The sequence below is a fragment of the Lipotes vexillifer genome, unplaced genomic scaffold (assembly GCF_000442215.2).
Source record: "Lipotes vexillifer unplaced genomic scaffold, Lipotes_vexillifer_v1.1 scaffold640, whole genome shotgun sequence".
Classification (NCBI taxonomy): Eukaryota; Metazoa; Chordata; class Mammalia; order Artiodactyla; family Lipotidae; genus Lipotes; species Lipotes vexillifer.
In genome coordinates this window covers 1061138-1083381 of record NW_006773138.1, presented here as the reverse complement: position 1 = coordinate 1083381, position 22244 = coordinate 1061138, and the positions used below count along the sequence as shown (strand labels likewise).

At 48.5% G+C, this 22244-nt stretch overlaps 1 protein-coding gene and 1 non-coding gene across 3 annotated transcripts; both read right to left on the bottom strand.

Annotated features, from left to right (window-relative positions):
• Positions 1-2045: 2045 nt before the first annotated feature.
• TRNAE-UUC (transfer RNA glutamic acid (anticodon UUC)) lies at positions 2046-2117 on the bottom strand. Its single transcript has one exon. It is a non-coding gene; the product is annotated as a tRNA-Glu (tRNA).
• A 7723-nt stretch (positions 2118-9840) lies between these two features.
• Positions 9841-21576, bottom strand: PLEKHB1 (pleckstrin homology domain containing B1). 2 transcript variants are annotated; one of them, XM_007448079.1, is made up of 9 exons: positions 21559-21576; positions 19109-19184; positions 17492-17644; positions 16777-16879; positions 15633-15672; positions 12842-12946; positions 10580-10676; positions 10339-10341; positions 9841-9977 (listed from the first exon to the last, which is right to left on the bottom strand). In XM_007448079.1, exons 1-9 carry the CDS (start codon positions 21574-21576, stop codon positions 9841-9843), a joined length of 732 nt encoding a protein of 243 aa, XP_007448141.1. The 2 variants fall into 2 exon arrangements, with proteins under 2 accessions (XP_007448141.1, XP_007448142.1); XM_007448080.1 differs by lacking the exon at positions 12842-12946.
• Between the last annotated feature and the right edge of the window lie 668 nt (positions 21577-22244).

Here is a 22244-nt window from a genome sequence, read left to right as displayed (position 1 = left end):
ACTGCGGTGGCTTCTCTTTTTGTGGAGCACAGGCTCTAGGCACGCAGGCTTCAGTAGTTGTGGCACATGAGCTCAGTAGTTATGGCTCACGGGCTCTAGAGTATAGGCTCAGTAGTTGTGGCAAATGGGCTTAGTTGCTCCGTGGCATGTGGGATCTTCCCGGACCAGGGCTTGAACCTGTGTCCCCTGCCTTGCCAGGCAGATTATTAACCACTACACCACCAGGGAAGTCCCAGCTCCCCTGAATTTATATCTTCAAGTTAGAAAGGACCTACCAGGAGGCATTCATGATTCAGGATTGATGTCAAAATATTGGCTCCCTGTATACCAATGCCAAAATGAAATACGGGAGACAGAGTTTTGGAGGAGAAAGAAAAGGTGACTTATTCTTTGCCAGGCAAAAAGGGAACACAGCAGGCTAGCGCCTCAAGAAATGTGCCCCCCTCCCTGGGGAATAGGGAGAGGTCTTATAGTCGGGTCTTATGGTCAGGGGTATGCGGTAAGGATCAAGGCAGTAACAGTCTTGCATTCTTCTTTTTTCTGCAAAAGTTTCAAAAGGGTGGGGTTGCTGACAAGATTAGGGTATGTGCAGGGTCTCGGGTGGTCAAGGTCTCCTAATCTTGATGAGCTTCTCTGGTCCCTTTATTCTTGCCTCAGGTGGTTTCCTGACTGCTCCTCCAGTGATTAGCAAATGTTCCAAATCTGCCCTTTGGAACTCAGGGAAGGTCATGGAAGCCAGAGTCTTACCTACAAGAAATGGGAGACAAAAAGTCCTCCATGCCCAGGAGCCCCACAGGGCCCCTGCTCGGTTTCAGGATTTGCTTCCTTTGGCAGAGCCCTAATTCCTGATTAAGAGTAAATGCAAATAAGGCTATGATAAGGAACCTCTCCTTAACGATGAACATATTGCAGAATCTGCTGCTAAAACAATAGCTGTCCAACAAAAATCAAACTCTGGCTGAAGTTGTCCTTGATAATAGGATAGCCTTTGATTATTTTTTAGCTGAACAAGGAGGTGTTTGTGCTATGGTTAGCACTACTTGCTGCACCTGGATTAACAATTCTGGGGAAGTTGAAACTCAGCTACATAAGATTACTGAACAAGCCTCTTGGCTTCAAAAAGTGATTTCTTCAAGTGATCTTTCTTTGACTTTTAAATTTTGATTTGTTTGGGGCTTGGGGACCATGGCTCCAAAGTGCACTCCAAACATTGGGAATTATCCTGAACATAATAATTATAGTAGTCCTCCTGGTGTGCTGTATTCTCTCAAAAGCTTTAAATGCATGTTTGCAGCCACCTACAACCAAGCAAATGATCTCCCTAAGACTGGAATGCCAGAAAAAGAATGAAGAAAATGACTGGCTAAAAACTGAGCCTGGTGACTTCCCTAGTGGTCTAGTGATTAAGACTCTGTTTCCACTGCAGGGGGCACGGGTTCAATCCCTGGTTGGGGAACTAAGATCCTGCATGCTGTGCAGTGTGGCCAAAAAAAAAAAAAAAAGACCTGTGAATATACACAAAGGCTCAATAAAAGCTACAAGACTACAGAATGGTAGCTAGGAATGATGCTAATAACCTTAAATTTTGATTGTATCTCACAGGCTAAAAGTCTGATCAAAAGGGATGGATTGTTAAAAAAGAAACAACAGACCCAAAATGGAGTCACTTGTGCTAAGCCGTGTATCAGCAAACCAAGACTTAATACCTAACCTAATTGGAGTTTCAGCCTCTCCCTGGAATATGACCTTTAACCAGTCAATGTGGAATTACCTGGCCAGCACTAGTAAGGTAATCCACCCAATAGACCCTATCTGTCCCCCCTAGGAAGTCACCTTGCCTGAAACAATCCATTTTTTGCTAGAAACTTCTTTTTCTGCCCTCTTCTATATGTAAAAAAGCCTTCCATTTTGTATAGCTCAGAGGTTCTTTCTATCTGCTAGGTGAGATGCTGCCCAATTTATGAGTTGTTGAATAAAACCAATTCGTTTTTTGTTTTTTTGTGTGGTTTTTTTTTGGCCATGCCACGTGGCTTGCCAGATCTTAGTTCCCTGACCAGGGATTAAACCTGGGCCCTAGCAGTGAAAGTGCTGAGTCCTAACCACTGGACCACCAAGGAATTCCCAAGCCAATTAGATTTTCAAATTTACTCAGTTGAATTTTGTTTCTTAATACACATTTTACCATAAGCATTCAAGAGAAGCCAGGCTGTTCCTTCAACATTTTGCTTTAGAAATTTCTTCAGCCAGACAACAATTTCATCACTTACAAGTTCTACCTTTTACAAAAAACTAGGACGCGAACACAGTTCATCCAAGCTCTTTGCCACTTCATAATAAGGATTGCCTTTTCTCCTGTTTCCAGTAACACATTCCTTATTTCCAACTGAGACCTCATTAGAATGGTCTTTCCCATCCATATTTCTACCAATATTCTGGTCACAACAACTTAAGTGTTCTCTAAAAAGATTGAGGCCCTCTTTACAGCTCCCCTCTTCTCCTTCTGAGCCCTCATGAGAATTGCCCTTAACAGTCATTCATGACAATATAGGCTTTTTCTAGCATGTACCTCCAAATTCCAACCTCTGCCCATACCCAATTCCAAAGCTGCTTCCATATTTCTAGGTATTTGTTATGACAGCAATCCCACATCTCGGTATTAATTTCTCTTAGTCTGTTTAGGCTGCTATAAAAAGATATCACAGACTGGGTAGCTTATAAACAGCAGAAATTTATTGATCACAGTTCTGGAGACTGGAAGTCTAACAAGATCAGGATGCCAGCATAGTTTGTTGGATGAGGGCCCTCTTTTGGGTCACAGACTTCTTGTAGTATCTTCACATGGCAGAAGGGGCTAGAGATCTCTCTGGAGCGTCTTTTATCAAGGCACTAATACCATTCATAAGGGTTCTGCCCTTATGATTTAAGTACCTCCCAAAGCCCCATCTATTAATACCATCACCTTTAGGGGATTAGGATTTATTTATTTTTTTAACTATTAAACAATTTTTATAGTTTACTTTTTTAATTGAAGTATAGTTGATTTTCATTGTTGTATTAGTTTCTCATGGGATTTTACTTTTTAATTTATTTTTTAAATGACTATTTCTTTTATATATTTATTTATTTCGTTGCACTGGGTCTTAGTTGAAGTAGGTGGGCTCCTTAGTTGTGGCATGTGGGCTCCTTAGTTGTGGCATGCAAACTCTTAGTTGTGGCATACATGTGGGATCTAGTTCCCTGACCAGGGGTTGAACCTGGGCCCCCTGCATTGGGAGCGCGGAGTCTTAACCACTGCGCTACCAGGGAAGTCGCTCATGGGATTTTAATGTATGAAATTTGGGGAATACAAACATTCAGACCATAGAACTTTGCATTTATTTATATCTTAATTCTTTTCAGCAATGATTGATTGGTTGATTGATTGGCTATGCCACATAGCATGTGGGATCTTAGTTCCCTAACTAGGGATTGAACCCACACCCCCTGCACTGGAAGCACAGAGTCTTAACCACTGGATCACCAGGGAAGTCCCCTCAGCAATGTTTTAGGGCTCAGCATACAAGTGTTTCACCTCCTTGGTTAGGTTTATTCCTAAATATTTTATTCTTCTTTATATTATTGTAAGTGGAATTTTTTCCCCTTAATTTCCTTTTCATATTGTTTAATGCTAGTGTATAAAATGCAACTGATTTTTGTGTTGACTTTGTATCCTGAAACTTTGCTAAATTTGTTTATTAACATTTTTGTGTGTGTGTGGAATATATAGGGTTTTCTACATTTAAGATCATGTCATCTGTGAATAGAGATGATTTTACTTCTTCCTTTCCAATTTGGATGGCTTTTATTTCTTTTTCTTGTCTAATTGCTCTGGCTAAAACTTCCAGTAGAAGTGACAAAACTAGGCATGCTGTCTCATTTCTGATCTTAGGGGAAAGCTTTTTAGTCTTTCACTATTGAGTATAATATTTGCTCTTGGTCATCCAATTTGTTGGCATACAACTGTTCATAGTATTCTCTTATAATCCTTTTTATTTCTGTATAATTGGTAGTAATGTTTTCACTTTTATTTCCAATTTTAGTCATTTTAGTCTTCTCTTTTTTTTTTAGTCTTTTTTTTTCCCTTAGCTGAAGTTTGTCGATTTTATTGTTCTTTTCAAAGAACTAACTTTTGTTTCATTGAATTTCTCTATTTTGTTTTCTTTTCTCTATTTCACTTATCTCTGCTTTAATCTTTGTTATTTCCTTCCTTCTACCAGCTTTGTGTTTAGTTTGTTCTTCTAATTCCTTAAGGTGTCCAGGTAGGTTACTGAGATCTTTCTTCTTTTTTAATGTATGCATTTATAGGTATAAATCTCTCTCACAGAACTGCTGTCAATTTCCTGATGTACTGACTCTTTATCTTTATAAAATGCCCCTCTTTATTTTTTTTTATAAATTTATTTTATTTATTTATTTTTGGCTGCGTTGGGTCTTTGTTGCTGTGTGCGGACTTTCTCAAGTTGCAGCGAGTGGGGCCTACTCTTTGTTGTGGTGTGTGAGCTTCTCATTGCAGTGGCTTCTCTTGTTGCAGAGCACAGGCTCTAGGTGCGCAGGCTTCAGCAGTTGTGGCTCATAGGCTCTAGAGCACAGGCTCAGTAGTTGTGATGCACGGGCTTAGTTGCTCTGTGGCATGTGGGATCTTCCCAGACCAGGGCTCGAACCCATGTCTTCTTCATTGGCAGGTGGATTCTTAACCACTGCGCCACCAGGGAAGCCCATCCATTGTATATATGTGCCATATCTTCTTTATCCATTCTTATATCAATGGACATTTAGGTTGCTTCCATGTCTTGGCTATTGTAAACAGCACTGCAATGAACATTGGGGTCCATGTATTCTTTGGGACCATGTTTTTCTCCGGGTATATGCCCAAGAGTGGTATTGCAGGATCATGTGGTAGCTCTAGTTTTAGTTTCTTAAGGAACGTCCATACTGTTTTCCATAGTGGCTGTACCAATTTACATTCCCACCAACAGTGTAGGAGGGTTCCCTTCTTTCCACACCCTCTACAGCATTTAAATTTTATTTATTTATTTATTTATTTTGCGGTATGCGGGCCTCTCACTGTTGTGGCCTCTCCCGTTGCAGAGCACAGGCTCCGGACGCGCAGGCTCAGTGGCCATGGCTCACGGGCCCAGCCGCTCTGCGGCATGTGGGATCTTCCCAGACCAGGGCACGAACCCGTGTCCTCTGCATCGGCAGGCGGACTCTCAACCACTGCACCACCAGGGAAGCCCTACAGCATTTATTGTTTGTGGATCTTTTTTATTTTTTTAAGCCTCACAGCATGTGGGATCCTAGTTCAAACCCATGCCACCTGCATTAGAAGCACGGAGTCTTAACCACTGGACCACCAGGGAAGTACCTGTTTGTGGATTTTTTGATGATAGTCATTCTGACTGGTGTGAGGTAATATCTCATTGTAGTTTTTTTTTGGCTCCATTGGGTCTTTGTTGCTCTAGTTGCAGTGAATGGGGGCTACTCTTCGTTGCAGCGCAGGCTTCTCATTGTGGTGGCTTCTCTTGTTGCGGAGCATGGGCTCTGGGCACGTGGGCTTCAGTAGTTGTAGCACGCAGGCCCAGTAGTTGTGGCTCGCGAGCTCTAGAGCACAGGCTCAGTAGTTGTGGCACATGGGCTTAGTTGCGTCGCGGCATATGGGGTCTTCCTGGACCAGGGCTCGAACCTGTGTCCCCTGCATTGGCAGGCGGATTCTTAACCACTGTGCCAGGGAAGTCCCTGATGCTTACTCTTTATGTGGCATATCTTTTTCTTTCTTTCTTTCTTTCTCTCTCTCTCTCTCTCTCTCTCTCTCTCTTTCTCTCTTTCTTCCTTTCTTTCTTTCTCTCTTTCTTTATTTTTTTCCCGGCCATGCCACACAACTTGCGGGATCTTAATTCCCCAACCAGGGATCAAACCCAGGCCCTGGCAGTGAAAATGCTGAGTCCTAACCACTGGACTGCCAGGGAATTCCCTGGCATATCTTTTTCTGTTCTTCTACTTTCAACCTACTTGCACATTTTAAAGTGTATCTTTTGTATAAAGTTATATAGTTGGGTCTTGCTTGTTTGTTTATTCTGACAATCTCTGTCTCTTAATTTATGCTTTTTGTCTACTTACCATTAATGTAATAATTAGTATGTTTGGATATAGGTCTGCCATTTTGGTGTTTGTTTTCTTTGCTTCATCTGTTTTTAAATTCCTTTATTGGCTTATTTATTTACTTTTTTAGAAATATTTACTTATTTGGCCGTGCCAGGTCTTAGCTGTGGCACGTGGGATCTTTTTACTTTTGGCATGCAGACTCTTAGTTGCGGCATGCGGACTCTAGTTGCGGCATGAGGACTCTTATTTGTGGCATGAGAACTCTTAATTGCAGCATGCCTGCGGGATCTAGTTCCCCGACCAGGGATCGAACCCAGGCCCCCTGCATTGGGAGCTTGGAGTCTTACACACTGGACCGCTAGGAAAGTCCCTCCTTTACTGGCTTTTTTAGCTTAACCTCTTTATATTTTCATTGGTTGCTCTAGGAATTCTAATGTGCATCTTTGACTTATTAGCATATACTTAATATTGTACACTTCACATAAGGAAAAGGAAACTTGTCATAGTGTAACTCTATTTTCCCACTTCCCCCCACTCCCCTTGTCCTCTCAGCAATTTTTTTGATTCACTCATGATTTTGTATATCCTTAATGGATAATTAATTCTCACTGAATTATCAATGGATCCACCTATTCACACTCTTGTACCTATTATTTTTGGGGTGAACATATGTACCCATTTTTGTTGAGGGTACCTAGGAGTAGAATTGATGGGTTAAGAGGTATGCATATGTGTGAGTTAACTGATCAGTTTCCAAAGCAGTTGTACCAGTTTACCCTTAAACGAGATTTCTAGTTGTTTCACATCAGTACTTAATGTTATCTATTTTATCTTTAGCCATTTAGTTGGGTGTGTAGTGATATCACATTTTAATTAAAAACTTTTAAAAACCACTGTGCTGACCAGACAAAACAATATGTGGGCCAGATGTGGTCCATAGGCCACCTCCAGATTAAACTGTGTTGTCTGTGAGAATGTTTGTCTTAACATGTGTGTGAATAATTTAATAATTGTCTAGTGAACAGCTGGAAGATAAAAAATTCATGCTACAACCATCAGTGGAGAGATTTTGAAGCAAACTGCACCTGGAGCATCCATTTGCATCTTTCTTGCCCTGTTTGGTGGGGTGAGTAGAAATAACCATGGTATCATCAGGACCATGATAAATGTAGCCCTAAGACCATAGATGCCCAGAGAAAAGAGCCCTTAACCCAGCTGTGGGAGGTTCTCTATAAACTGGTCCATCCACTACCACTCCTCACCATGCAACTTGCTGTGACATCAGACTGTTTCCCGAACTTCACAGTGCTCTCAAGACCAAAATGTTTTTAGGCCTTTGTTCATGCCATTTCTTCCATCTGTTCTTTCTCCTTTCTCTGTTTGACAAACTCCTACTCATCCTTCAAGGCTCACCCTAAATTTTCACTTCCTGTCCCAAAGCTTTCCTCAGTCCCCTTGGCACAGTTGGATACCTCTTCCTCAGAGCTCCCACTGCACAATGTTCCTATCGAACTTCACTGAATCATTGCTTTTTGTTTATGTATCCCTCTAATTTGGTGTCTGGGAATGTGGCTGAGGTGGATACCTGATATTTTTGCCACCCAGCTCTCACCTAGTCATCCTACTTCTGGGAACAGTGCCCTTAATTCCTTTTGGGACACTACCCCACCCCTGCTCTAAGCTCTGTTATTTTAGACCATCTTTTCCAGATCACAGTAGATTCAGAGATGGCCACAAGACCCAATTCAGGCTAATGTGCAACAGTTTGAATAAAAGTTCATGCCAGGACTTTTATTCATACTGTTGGAGGAAGAGGGGCTCTCTTGGCTAGACTTGAACCAAGGAGAGCATTAGTCTAGAGCTGCTGAATATCACTGCAACCTCTGAGCCAGCCCAGTGGCTGTAAAGATGGAAACAAAGCAAAGTCTAAGTGATAATATTTGAGTCCCTGGATCAAGCAGTTTCTGGACTTCTCAGGTATGTGGCCCAATATTTTCCCTTCTTGGGATTAAATCAGTTTGAGCATGGGGGTTCCTGTTACTTGCAGCCTCAAAAGGCCTGAAGTAAGATGGTTGTTTCCTTCCCTGGCCACCTTTGTCTCTATGAGTCCAACTCATTGATTCAACTCTAGAAGGATGGGAACCTACTGGAAAAGACCCCACCCAATACCACAGGGCTCTCAGAAAGCAGGCAGGGCATAACCTGGATCATCCATCAGCTCAGATAACAGAGATTCTGATGCAGCCTCTCCTCTCAAGCCCTCAGGGACAGCCAACTTCAACCTGCCAGCTTATGGGTGGGGAAAGCAAGATACAGAAATGTTAAGTGACTTGCCCTGAATTGCTCAGCTAACATGCTGCCACCAATTCTACCTGACCCCAGAATCCATACTCTTCTCACTATACCAGAGAAGGCACTAGTAGGTGCTGAGTCATAGAGGTGTTCCAGGGAAACAGGGCCCCCCTGGGGGAACAAACAAAGCCAGAGTCAGGGCTAGAGCCAACCACACCTTTATTAGTCTCTGCAGTAGGGCAACTGGAGCCCCTATCTACAAGGGAAATTTAGCAGGCTACTCTGGCTACTGGGCAGGGATGTTAGCATTTCTACTAGTGATTGGGACAGGATGGGGGAGGAGACTAGAAGGGGACCAAATGGGGAGACTGCTGGGCCACCTGCAGGGAGGCACATGTGGGGCCTTCAGGACTGAGACAAAGGTGGACCAGGTCCCAGAGGTGAACACTGCCATCTCCCCAAGAGTGAAGGAAGAGACAAAGCCTGAGATGCTGATAGCTACAGCTGTGGATAGAGGGCCAAGCTTTTGGGGAATAGAAATTCATTTCTTGATGGAAGCACCAACCTAGGTCGAGTCACAAAGAGAGCTCACCTGCCCCCCAGGAAGAGGACCCCAGGTTCATCTCAATTGCTGCCCCAGGCACCTTGACATGGAAAACAGGTGCTTTCTGAACACTGAAGGAGCAAAGGATCCAGAAATCTGGTAGCTGGGAAGGATGAGGCTAAACTCGGGGAGTGTTTTGGGTTTGGGAATTAAAACAGGCAATATATTCATTATGGTGCAATCATGAAACTTCCCTCCAAAAAGCTCACACCTCCCCCTTAGCCAGCAACCTCCTTAGCCTGGAGGGCCGTCATGATCTGACCCCTGCCCACACCCCAGCCCAAATGAACTCCCATTCCATTCTTTGGATGTGCCATTATGTTCACGGCTCTGCACTCTTGCCAACAACTTTACTCCTAGCCTACCTTCCTCACTTTTTGCCATCATACTGTCAAAAGACTGATAACTCCACCTTGTAAAGTGTTTGTTTACTCCAGTCTGCCCCACCAAGCTTGGAGCTGCCAGGGGAAAGAACCTGATTCCTGTGTCTCCAGTGCCTGGGCAACTTGAAGACCCATGAGTTGCATTTTCTGTGTCCTGGCGTGTTTGGGGGAAACATACCCATATGTGTCTATAACGGATTTCTGGGGTGTCTAGCAGTAGATAAAAGAAATTTGAGCTATGTTTGTGCCTGGGATGATAGCTTCTTCTGATGTGCAGGGTGAGGGTGGGGAGTGGGAGGAACGATCCGAGCCCAGAAGGGGCTAATGGAAACTAAGGGGCCAAGTGGGACAGGGTTTGGATGGTGGAGGGTGGGACCAAGCAGGAAAGGGTGTTTCTGGTCTACGCGCAGGGTCCAGGGCTCAGAACCAGCAGGGCGACCACATGAGCGAGCCGAGTGCTGCACCTGTGGCGGCTCCCGCAAGCATGCTCATGGCCAGGGGGGCACCCGCGCTGTAGCAAGGATCCTCCCGGACCACTACGTGCGTCACGCCGGGGCCTGTGGAGAGAGAGCCCGTGAGGACCAGGGACTTAAGAGGAGGGAGCAAAGAGATCATCCGCCTCCTTCTGCTAGACTCCAGCCCAAACCAAGATAAGGCGCTGAGCCCACTCTCCTGCTCCCCAGTCGGAGAAACTGAGGGCTTGATGCGGGAAGGACGCGCGCTCTGTTCCCACGGCTTCTATGCCCTGGATCTGCTACGGACGTTCTGGGACCGTGGGGCTAGGTTGGACTGGCGAGGAAACCCCGGGGTCTCTAAGAAACTCCAGACTGCACCTGATGATGGATGGGCCTTCCCAACCGCTAGACCCTGGAGTGAGAGGAGGTAGCCTTTCCCGAATTAGCCACCAGGGGTCGCTACCAGCTCAAGAATGGGTATTGCTCGGCAGCCAGGGAATAGGGGCCGGCCTAGAGAAGAGGTCAGCTCTGGAGTGGGGAGGGGCTCTGGTTCAAGAACCGTTCTCAGTCATGGGATGGGGAGGGGGCCTTGAGGAGGGTCCCACCTGGGGAAATCCATGGTCACTAAAAGGGTGGGGCCTGGCCCCTACTGATAGACCAGGGGCGGGAATTGAGGCAGGGGGAGGGGTGGGCTGGAGACTTACCATAGGTTGGTCCATAGTAGCTGCGGACATATGTGGCCTCGTGAGCGTTGGGGGGCACCACCCCATAGTAGTCCTGGTACGGGCTGTAGATGCGCACCTGGGGAGCCCTGCCTGGTCAGCTGCCGGAGAGCTGGGCCCGGCTTTTGTCCCCTCCCCCCCACACCTGGTTCAGGCCCTTCTGGGCCCACAGAGCCACCACACCAAGTTTACAAATGGGTCCCCAGATACCAGCAAGCTCCTGAAGAAAGACCCTGCCTCCCCACAAGGCCCTTGTCCTCTAATACTTCAGCCCCTCCATCCAGCTCCCAGCGATGCCATTTTCCTGCCCTGGCTTCCTACCTGGCACTCCCCTGATCAAAAATTCTCCATGGCTCCCTACTTCCTTTGATAGATAGTCTAATATTTGCTAGCAGCTCTCCAGTGATGACACTTGGAGAAACCCAGTGGACTTCTCTACTCTCCTGGTTATGGAGAGGGGGGCCTGGGCTTTGGCCAGGAAATAAAAGGGGGTTGTGGAGGAAGGAAGGGAAAGGAAAGGTAGAGGTGGGAAGTAACTAAAGTATTATTAAGCATCCACCATGTTCCAGGTCCTAAGGGAGATGCTGACATGTGTTACTTCCTCTCATCCTTACAGCAGGCATTATTCACTCTACCACACAGCTGGGGATGGAGGCTCAGAGACAAATGGTCAGTGTTCTCTCTGGGAGGGAGGAATAGACTGTCTGCCCTCTTCCCTCTCCCATTAGATTTTTACCAACCCCTCAAAGCCTAATTCAAAAGTCACCCACTCCAGGAAGCCCTTCTGGCCTCAGAAAGAATCCTTTCTTCCTGAGTTCTCTGTGGACTATGCTTGTGCCTCTTGTTCCTAGCCTTCCTCCTGGCCTTTCCTGCCTGCACCCTGAATGTGAGCTGCCTATTGGCAAGGGCTTTGATTCATTTGTGTTGCCAGCAGGGCCTAGGGAATAGCAAGGACTAATAAATATATGCTGAATTAAATGGAAGCTCTTAATCCAAGACCCTCATTTTACCCATGGGGAACAGACTTGGAACAGAATTCTTAGCCCCCTTGCACCTTACATCTCTAACTGAGCTTAACACCTAAATGGTCCAGGTGGTCCCTTAAAAGTCCAGGCGTCCAGACTTAAACCATCTCAAAGTAATTTCATCATCCTTCGATCCCCCCAAGTCTGCTCTTCTGTGAATGCTTTCCTCTAAACGCCACCACCATGCACTCAAACCAAGACATCAGGTTGGCACCGCTGTCTTCACACACATCTTCCACATCATATTAGCCACCAGATCTCATGATTTTATCTTCTGAATATGCTCTTCTGTCCATCCTCTTGCCCAGTGCCAAGAGAATAAGCCATTGGTTTCCTGGAAATTGTGGGCGACTTTGAAAACACTTTTCAGAGGAGTGGTTGGAGGAAGAAGCCAGACTATGGAGGACTGAAGAATGGTTGAAAGAAGAGGGATGGAATCAGCATGTGTCATGACGTTTCTTTTACGGAGTCTGGCTGTAAAGTGGAATCCTCCAAGCACACCTGTGATTTCAAGTATCCATGCCATTTCCCTTTGAAAGGGATTCCTTTCTCATCTTTTTTCATTCAACTACCTAACCTTTTAGACTCAACTCACATATCACTCTCCACTGTCCCCATCACTGAGCATTCATTGTGCACTGGCTGTATACCCAGCACTGTGCCAGGTTCCACAGGGGCAGAGCTGACCTAACCTGATCCTTGCCTTGAAGGAAGTTCCAGGTCTCCTGGGAGAATAGAGACAAAAATAAAGGAACTAGAAATCAGGCAGAATGAAGACAGAACTAAGCACTAATGCAGTGGGTTGTGGAAGGGAGCAACAATGCGTGGAGGTCTGGGAAGTCCTCCCTGAGGAGGTGGCAGCCTTTGAGGTGCATCTTAGAGGATAAGCATCATTTTGTCAGGTGAGTAAGGAAATTAAGGGTCTTTGCAGCAGATGGAGCAGCACATGCAAAGGCTGGAGAGACAGAAAAGGTCGGGCATAGCTGGGAGCAGGGGGTTGAGCAGAGCAGTTGGAGCGCAGGGGATGAGGGGGATGAGGTGGGCAAGTCTGGCCCAGACCAGATTCCGAAGGCCTTGAAAGCAGGGCTGTGGTTGGTGTCCTATGAACGATCGGGAGCCATGGAATGTTTGTGAGCAGGGAAGGGATGTGACTGGGCCCACTGCTGGAGGCACATCCTGGTGCCAGAATGGAGGCCGGGAGGGCTGAGCCAGCACTTACCCAGATCCGCCTCTCAAACTTACAGGGGCTCCACGAGCGGGTCACACACCTGACCTTGGGGCAAACCCGGCGGCTCCTGGGAGGGACGGTGGCTCCAGCTGGGGCCTGCTTAAGCCACAGAAACCCAAGAAGGGGAGGGAGGGGGGTGTCAGAGGCCCTCTACATCTGGAGAGACTCGGAGCTCTTCACAGGCCCTAGCAGAGCCCTCTGCCAGCTGGGCAAGGGAAGCGGGTATCCTCCTCTTCCTCAGCCCATGGTAATGGTGGGAAGCTCAGAAGGGGTGGTGATTTTGCTGAAGTTACACAGAGAAGACGGATCAGTAGTGTCTCTCCAGAATTAGCCCACCTTCGCCTGTTTCAGGCTGCTGAGGCTCCCAGTCTCCAGGGAGGACAGTACAGCTCTGATCTGCCTGCCCACCCACCTGCACCCAGCACTGGCCCCACAGCCTTGCCCCTGACTGTGCCCCGGGCCCGGTGTTCCCTGAAACAGCCAGGGTCAGGGGCTCCTCCTGGAGCCTCCACCCAGAGTGGGTTATAAACCTGCAGGATGTGGAGGGACAAAGCACAGGTCACTCCTATTAGGCACAGGACAGACAGACACAGGCATGGACACTAAGAGATGGGCAGACACTAGTACAAAGACAGAGGTACAAACACACCCAGTTCGAGCAAGCCTAGGGACCAGAGGGATGTGCGCATGTGTGTGCACGTGTGTGCGTGTGTGCATATGTGTGTGTAGAGCAGGGGAAGGTGGAGTGGAGGGTCAGAGTAGAGAGATTTAGGAAGCAGAGCAGCAGGAAGGTGGATAGGCAGAGAAGACACAAGGCAGCTTCATAGAGTCACAGAGTGCAGAACGGTCAGCCCTCACCTCCTTCCTCCTGCCCCTCTTGGGTGGGACTGATCTGCCCTGCATAAGTGGGTTTGGAGCTCAGAGCCATGTCCCTCCACCCTGCTGACCACCGCCCCAGCCTCCTCTTACACAGCCTCCACCCAGAAGCCTGAGTCTGCTCCAAAGCCTGACCACAGCCCCCCTGCTTAATGCCCTTTATTGCTCCCCACAACCCTCAGGATAAAGTTCAGTTCCTTCACCTGGACTTCAAGGCCGTTTGTGACATGGCTCCTCAGAGGTCATGTCTCCTATTGCTTTCCCTCCACACCTTACCCTCCAGCCAGGCCAGGCTCCTGGCCTTTAGACACACATGTGTGCATATACACACTTGCACGTACCACCTCCCCACCTCTGCTCATGTAGCTCCTACTGCAGTTAATGCCCTTCCCTCAAAGTCTCACTGACCTAGGTTCCAGTGCAGGCTCTTCCACTGACTTAAGACGATGAGACTTTGGACAAGTCAATTTCCCTCTGAACCTTAGCTCCCCAGCTATAAAATGGGACTAAAAATACCAACCCCTACCCCTTCTTATTGAAGATTAAATGATACAACCAATACCGGGTGGTCAAGCACAATGCCTGGTCCTCTGCAGGTGAATGCCTGAGGGAGTTTCTAAATGCATCCCAGTCTTCCCTGCTACTTCCCAGCGGACTGTTTTTTTCTAGATGAGAAGGAGCTCCACTGTGCCACAGGTAGAAGGAGCAAGCACAGAATCTGGGGTCAGGCAGATGGGGGTTGAGGCCAAGCTTGGCCACCTGAGCTCCTCAAAACCACGCCTTTGGGCAGCTCCTCAAAACCATACCTCCATCAATCACTAAGTTCTGTTGATTCTACCTCTTAAGTGTGTCTTATCCTCATCAGCTTATCTCTGCCAGCAAGGCCTTAGTCCAGACCCACAGGCGGTCACCTGCACACTGTCCCAGCTTTCTGACAGGTCTCCGGGCATCCACTCTTACCCTCTACAATCCATTCCCTACCTACCAGCCAGACTATCTTTTTAAAACTACAAGTCTGGTCTGATCTGCTCATGCCGTTCCTCTGCTTAAAAACTTTCAATGACTTCCCAGTGTTCTTAGCTGAAACCACTATCCTTAACAGAGCTTTTAATGCCGGGCTCTGCTAACCCTCCTTCCCCCATGGCTCTCTCTCTCCCTGAGATCCAGCCACCCAAGCCTTCCTTCTTTTCTTCAACTTGCCAGCATCATAACCCCTCTCAGGGCCTTTGCACCTGCAGTTCCCTCTGCCTGGAAAGCTCTTTCCTTCACCCCACCCCAGCCCTTTCACCCAGTTGATTTCTGTTATCCTTCAGGTCTCATCTTAAGCCTTGTCTGAACTCCCACCTGGATCAGGCCATCAAGGTGGATACACATTGAATGCACTGCAATGGAATCACTAACTCTGTAATTTGTGACTTCACGTCTAGCTCCCCATTAGGCTGAATCCAGGAAGGCAGGGCCCACATCTCCTTAGCTACCCTCTGATCCCTGGTCCTTGGCACAGTGCCTGGCACATAGTAGGAGCTCAGTAAATATTTGTTGTGTGGATGAATAAAACTCAATCTTATCATCTGCAGAGAGAGAACAATCATCCCAACCTCACAGGACGGTTGAGGGGAGTAGCTGGTATTGTAACTATATCACACCTGACACATAATAGTTGCTGGATAAAAGATAGTTCCTTTCCCCCTGCTCACATGCCACCCGCTTCAACAAGCCTTCTTGGAGGCCTCTCTCTCCCTCCTCCAAGCACCAGTTGGATGTCTTCTGTCCTTTTCCACTCGGGACTCAGTCACTCACATATATGGAAATTGAGAACTGCTGGCTGGCAGAGACCGAATCTGAGTCACCCATGATTCCATGGCAGGTAGGGGTGGGGAGGAGCCAGGGAGGGAAGGGGGCTCACCGGGGTGGAGTTCGCCTCCAGCAGTGCCGTCTTCCATGCTCTGCAATGCAAACCCACCAGACCATGAGGAGGGAGTTCAGGAGAAAGGAGATTAGGCCCCACATTTTAGACTTTCCTCCCCAACCCAGCCTCTAGCCCTAGTCTCTTGTGAAGGGGGAGATCCTCTTGACTCCCTTGGGTAGACAAAGGTGACCCCCTCTGCTGCTCCAGTCACATAGACAAGCCCTCAGTTGAGCTGCAGCCTCCTAATGCATTCTTAGTCCATAGTCTCTTTCCCTCTAGAAATTCCGGTTTCCCCATCTAGACAAAAGACAGCTGGGCTTGGGTGGTCCCTTAGGAGTTCAGATTCTGACATGCCTAGGCTGGTTCTCTGGCTGCAGCCCACCTCCACATCCCAAACCTACAAACTCAGTTCCCCAATGCTCTGACCCCAGAGCCCCGGGAACACCCAGTGGACACCGGACAATTGAGCCTTTGTTGGTTGCCATGGCACCTGGCTGGGGTGGACAAGGCGGCTCTGTGCTTTGTCTACCCCGAGCTCAGCCTCCCCCACTCCCACACATCCCATCTCTTTCACTCTCCTGTAGCACAAAGGCCAACTGACTCTCCACCAGAGTGTGGGAAGGGCAAGAATGTGAGTGAGGAAGACACGCCCAGTCTCTCAGTGTGGATCTGCATCTCACACGGGGGGCCCACGGGCTGCTTCTGTTAGGCAGGTTAGGGTCTATCCCTCAGATCAGAGTACCCCCTGCCCCAGGCCATCTTCTAGGAAGGGAGTGAGAAGGAGGGTCTCTGAGGATGCCATGGGGCTGTCTGTTCCTTTGTATCACCCCCAAGCGAGGGCTCACCTCAGAGGCTGCTAGATGCCCAACTCTGAGTGACCAGGGACCACACACCTGAGGTAGGTATGCACACCCCTCCCCCAACAGCCCTGAATTCATCCCTAACCATATCAGTTTCCTGGATACCATACCAATCACCATGAGCCATTCAAATCCACTCTGCCCAGCCTCCACTGAGACTACCATGCTCACTGATCTTTGTCCCCTTTTCCTACCTTTAGGGAACTAGAGGCCCAATGAGGAGGAGGCGTCTGGTCATATTCCCCAAGATCCCACCCCATCCTCTCCTGGGAACCACTCACATGGCATCATCCTGGGTCTCTGCACACAGGTGCAGGCGGCCGCCCTCTCGTAGGTTCACGATCAGCAGGCCATCTCGGCTCCTGCCCTCTGGGGGCTGCACATCTAAAGGCAGACACACATATATGGGGTTTCCACAGGGCACAGGCCCCAGGTTTCCCCAGTAAACCAGAAACAAGAATAGGAAATGACTTCTTTGAGTATTGGCCACTGCCAACCTCATCTGATCCCACACACTTTCCTTAGGATTCTGCTCAACTCTTTAGACCCTTCCACCTTTCCACATTGCCTACTTCTCTAGTTAGGTATATCTATCTCCCAGTTTCCCTGTATAATTATGGCCTGAGCCTTGATCAAGGAGATTTGCTGTGTGACTTTGGGCCAGTCACTTAATTTCTCTGAGCCTCCTTATTTCATTTCATCTTTTTCCATTCCTAGCACGGGAGAGGGCAGGAACTGTGTCTGACTCACCTCTGTGAACCCTGCATAGGGCCAGCACTCTGTGTCCAGCACAGAGTAGGAACTCAATAAGGAACTGATTTCTTAATTCACACCCACATGAATTGGAGGTGACAGGGGCCCAGAAGCAATGTCTATGGAAGGCCTCTGAAAGCCACAAAGAGCCTTCCACCTGAGAAGAGCAGGTGTTCTCAGACAGACACAGTGTGGGGCCCGTGGCCATAGTCACAGTGCCAGAGAGAAAGGGGCTCTGCTCACCGTGGCACTCTTGGCCTATCTTTATGTCTCGGACGTTGAAGCGGATGAGCACGCGGTCCTCCTCATCCTGCGCAGTCTCATCGTGGTAGTAGCCCAGGGTTCCATCCAGCCACAGGGCGAACCAATTCCGCTTCCAGCGGCGGAGGATGGAGCCTGTGCGATATTCCAGACCCGCCAGGCAGGCTGATCACAGAGCCTGCTGGGGGCCAGGAGCCCTGGGTAGGTTCCCAGAGTCCCCTTACCCCCGGCCCCCAGTGTTATAACCACCCCGTCCTTGCCCGTCTACTCCCTGAAATGATGGCAGGGCCTCTCTCTGTCTTGCTCACCCATTGCCTCCCACTGGGCCTAACACATAGTCAGGGCTCCATAAATGTGCTGAATGGTAAATGAATGATCAGATTCTTTCCTTGGGGGAAGCTGGAAATCTTTTTTTTTTTTTTTTTTTTTTGTGCTGAATGGTAAATGAATGATCAGATTCTTTCTTGGGGGAAGCTGGAAATTTTTTTTTTTTTTTTTTTTTTTTAAGTGTCACAAGACATGGAGCACCTCCACAAATTTAAATTCATGTCCAATTGAACATTTGTTTCTATATGTACAGTTTGTCAGAGAAAAAGCATTAAGTTGTTTTTGTATGAATGCAGAATATGATTTATGCAAGAATTAACAAAACAACAAGTCATCAAGTGCTTGCCTTAAGGAAACCCTTAGTTTCCATTGCATACATTCTGCTGAGGGGTGTACAATTATTGCTTATAATTGTGAGCATACTTGAAAAAAAAGGCCAAGCCCCAGGTGACAGTCATTTGTGTAGTGTCTGCCTCTTCCACCAAATGGGGAGCAGAGGGATTGGCCACAGCTCACCTCACCTGTCCCGGCACCCAGCAGGACCTGGACTCAGTGTTTGCTGAACTGAATGAAGTGAGTACGGGTCATAGGGTGTGGGGAGCTCCTAGCCCGGGACAGCTCTGATTCAGATCATGACTCTGGTCAGAGGTGAGTCTGAGCCCTAGCTTTAGACATTTTGTGACTGGAAAACTTTACAGAAAAGGGTAAAGACATAAGAGATCTTCCTAGAGCTTTACAAATTCCAAAGCACAGAGGCATTTTTCATTTTGTTCTGCGCCTTGTTCTGTGGCCAGCCCTGGGTATGGGTGCTATGGACACACAGAGAATTAAACCCAGTCCCTGCACTTGAGGCGCTCACAGTCTGGAGCCAGTATGAGGTGGGGGAGTGGTGAGGCCCTCAGGTAAAGATGGTTATGTATTTATCAGGGCTATAACGGGTATGTATGAGGCACTGGGAACGAAGAAGGGGGCCACTAACCCAGCTTGGTGCTACAGCAGGGGCTGGGGTGGTGAGGAGAGAAAAGGCAGAGAAGGCTCCTCACAGAAGGGGACATCTGAGCTGTGTTTTGAAGAATAAGTAGTTTACCAAGCAGTCAGGAATGTGAAGGACATTCCGGGCAGAGGCAAGAGTATGGACAAAGGAGGGGAGGATAAAAAGGGCATGATTTCTTGGGAGAAGGGTTCACTGTGCAGGTCCAACAGGCCACTTTCCTCATCCCTGCCCCTGGACAAGGTGCAGGACAGATGAGGGCTTGGCCCAGGGTCACTCACTCTGTCTCCACAGCCAGCCGCCCCTCACCAGGGCCATTTCCTCAAAAGGACTTTCCAGGGCAGAGTCAGGCGGAACCTGTCAGAGGAGCCAAAGGACACACGGGTCTCATCAGCTGCTCCACAGCAGCTCCTCAGAGAAAAGCCCCCGCCCCTGTCGTCCCTGGGGGAGCCACCAAGGAAATGTTTAAAGGAGTGTGAGTAAACAAACAAGGGCAAGCCTGTCTGTCTCCTCCCCATTCTCTGCTCCAGGCACATAATGGGAGCACTGTGCTTGTAGGGTCAGCAGGGCAGCCACCCACCGCGCTGGGGTGGGGCTGGGGGTCAGAAGCCTGGATTCCAATCTCAGCCCCATAACCTTGACCAAGTCCCTTCTCCCTGGCCTCCACTTCCACATCTGTAAAAGCATGTCCATCGGGCAGGTAGAGACTGAAGTGAGGAACTCTTAAAATGTTAGAAACCCTGGAATTTTGAAATGCTGGCAGCAGAGAATATTAGAATCATGGCAGTGAATGAGGGACTTTCATGATAAGAGAAGCCTCCCTCACATTTGAACCCCACGAGAGCCATTTACAAAGTGCATAAAATAATAGTTCAACAGCAACTATGATTGATCGAGCACTATGTGCCAGGTATACTTCTCAAGTGCTTTCATCTAGTATCTCGTTGAAGCCCCACAGTAAATCCTTGTTATTCCCAGGAAACTGGGGCCTGGAGAGGTCCAGGCACTTGCGCAGATTTGCTTGGTTATTAAGCAGTGGAGCCAGGATTCACACCCAGCAGTCCTGGCTTCTAACCATTATTCTAGTAGGAGCTTTTAAAACTTCCGATATACAGGTCATACCCAGTAATAATTAAATCAGAATATCTGGGGGCAGGAGGTAAGCACTGATAGTCTTCAAAGATACCCAGGTGATTCAGTGTACAGCAAAGTTTGGGCCCCACTGCAACTCTATTGGGTACTTTACTAGATGGGTAGGATCTTTCCTCCTATTTTACAGATGAACAAACTAAGCTATAGCATGTGACTTGTCCATGTGTGTGACGGAGCTTGGATTGGAATCCAGGTGCCCTCTGTTCTTGAGCGCGGCTTACTTTTGAGCTGGTGCCTTCGCCCCTCCCCCACTAGCTCACACCTGTTGCTGCGCAGCAAGGGCTGGCTGGCACACCTGGGTTGGAAGGCCCGGGCTTGTCCCTGTTTCTCTTGCTGCTCCCTCCCATCTTCAGGCTCAGACACAGGTCAGATAAGACGGCCAGGTGCAAACTCCCTCTCCAACCCCCCTTGATGCACCCACCTGTCTACACCTGTTGCGACGCTGCTGCCAAAACGGCCGCTACTTGGTGCTGCGGCCTCCCAACCCGCTGCGCCTGCGCTTTGTGCGCCCCAGAGCGCCCGGGGCTGTTCACTCCCCAGGCTGCGCCCGGGGTCTAGCTGCCTCGGGGCCCCGCCCTCCGGTCCCGCCCCGCCACCAGGGAGGGGGCGGGGCGTGTAGAGATGTGCGACAGGTGGCCTTCTGGGACTTGTAGTCTGCAGGCCTAGATATGGGTAATCTCTCGTGGGTGGTAGCCCTGTGCCCAACCGGAGCACAGGTGAGAGGCCGCACCTGCGATTTTATTTTGCTATTAAGTCATTATTTTGTTCATTCATTTATCATGAAATACTTTTTTCCCAAGAATCTTGAGCTCTAATTTTCTAGAAAAATGTAAATTACAAGGAGAAACCAGGCTCCTAGCTTTGCCATGTTTTCTTGATACTTAGTTTGTGCCTGGCACCGAGCGTTAGTGGAGGGCATAAAAAAGCATCCGACATGGCCCTTCCTCTTCTTTTCCCAGCTTCCCGTCAGGTGGAGGAGACAACATAAACACACAATTAAAGCACAGGGTATGGTTTGACAGTGGGAAAGAAGACTCTGACTTTGACCAAGAGGTTCAGGAAGGCTTCCCAGAGGAGGCTGAAAGAGGTCTTGAAGGATGAGTATGAGTGTCCAGTATTTCAGCGTGTTTGGAAAGTAGAGTGCAGGGGTGGGGGTGGGGAGGGCATGGGGATCAGCAGGTGATGAAGCTGCAGGGGTTGCAAGGATATAACATGAAAGTCTTGAATGACAGGCTCAGGAGCTTGGGCATTATGACATAGTGACTGGAGCTTGGGCTTGCGGGTTTCAAGGTGAGGAGTTAGGTGGTTCAATTTATGGGTTGGAAAGGTATTTCTAGGACAGTCAAAAATGGATTGAAAGGGGCCCAACTAGAGAAAGAAGACTGTTTCTCTATCTACCACCACAGTCTGTTCCTCCAGGATCATTTCCTTGAATAGCTCAGTCCTACAAACCCCCACCTAGGAGCAGACCCAGGATGTCATTCAGAGAATAGAGCTTGTCAGGGCCTGAAAGATCCCTTGAGAACGGAACCCACCCTGCCCTGGACCCTTTCTCCTGTCCCAGAGATCTCTTTCTTACCGGAGCGGCAGGGCTCATGTTTCCAGGGCGGCCAGAGGAGCATGTCCCAGAAGGCTCCTGCAGGGGGACATTTCCCTAAGCGCCTTGGAGATAAGGGGATCAGGAAGGTGCTACCAGTGGAAACCGGAAGGGGGTGTCAAAGACAGGGGGCACATAGATCCTAGAGAAAGTGGTCCTTTCTCTCCAGTTCCAGGCCCATCTACTGATCCCCTATTTGACCTTCAGTTCACTGGATAACAAGTCATCTGTGATTCAGAGGTGGTCTTGGACTAGCATTGCTCAGATTCCCGGTGGGAGGCGAAGCCAGCCCTCCTCCCTCGGTTGGGGGCGGGGCTCAATCCTCCTCCAGCCGGGCTTGACCTGCCATCACCCCAGTCCTGGATGCACAGTTTGGCTGTTTAAGCTTCCCTGTCTTGCTCCTGGTTTTCTGTAATCCTGACCTCAAGCTAACCCGGTGCCTCGGACCTCCATGCAGTGCGTGCCTTGCTGGGGGATCCACCAGGGCTGATCCTATCTGCCTCTGAGCTCATCCCCTCCGTGCAGCCCCAGGAATCAGTTCTAAACCACGCTGTTTTCCATCCTTGTGTCTGTCTGGAATGTCCCACCCCTACCTTCTGCAGACTACAGTTGCCGCTGCTACTGCAGAAAGATGGAAAGGAGGGAGGGTAGGGTGGAGCTGGCCTCAG

Bases quoted from the DNA above. Each gene is read 5' to 3' on its own strand.
- PLEKHB1 (XM_007448079.1), bottom strand. The intron at 16,880-17,491 runs GTGAGCAGAGCC...GTCTGCCTTTAG, and splicing joins GATAGGCCAAGAGTGCCACG to ATGTGCAGCCCCCAGAGGGC. The intron at 10,677-12,841 runs GTAAGTGCTGGC...AGGGCTCCCCAG, and splicing joins AGTTTGAGAGGCGGATCTGG to GTGCGCATCTACAGCCCGTA.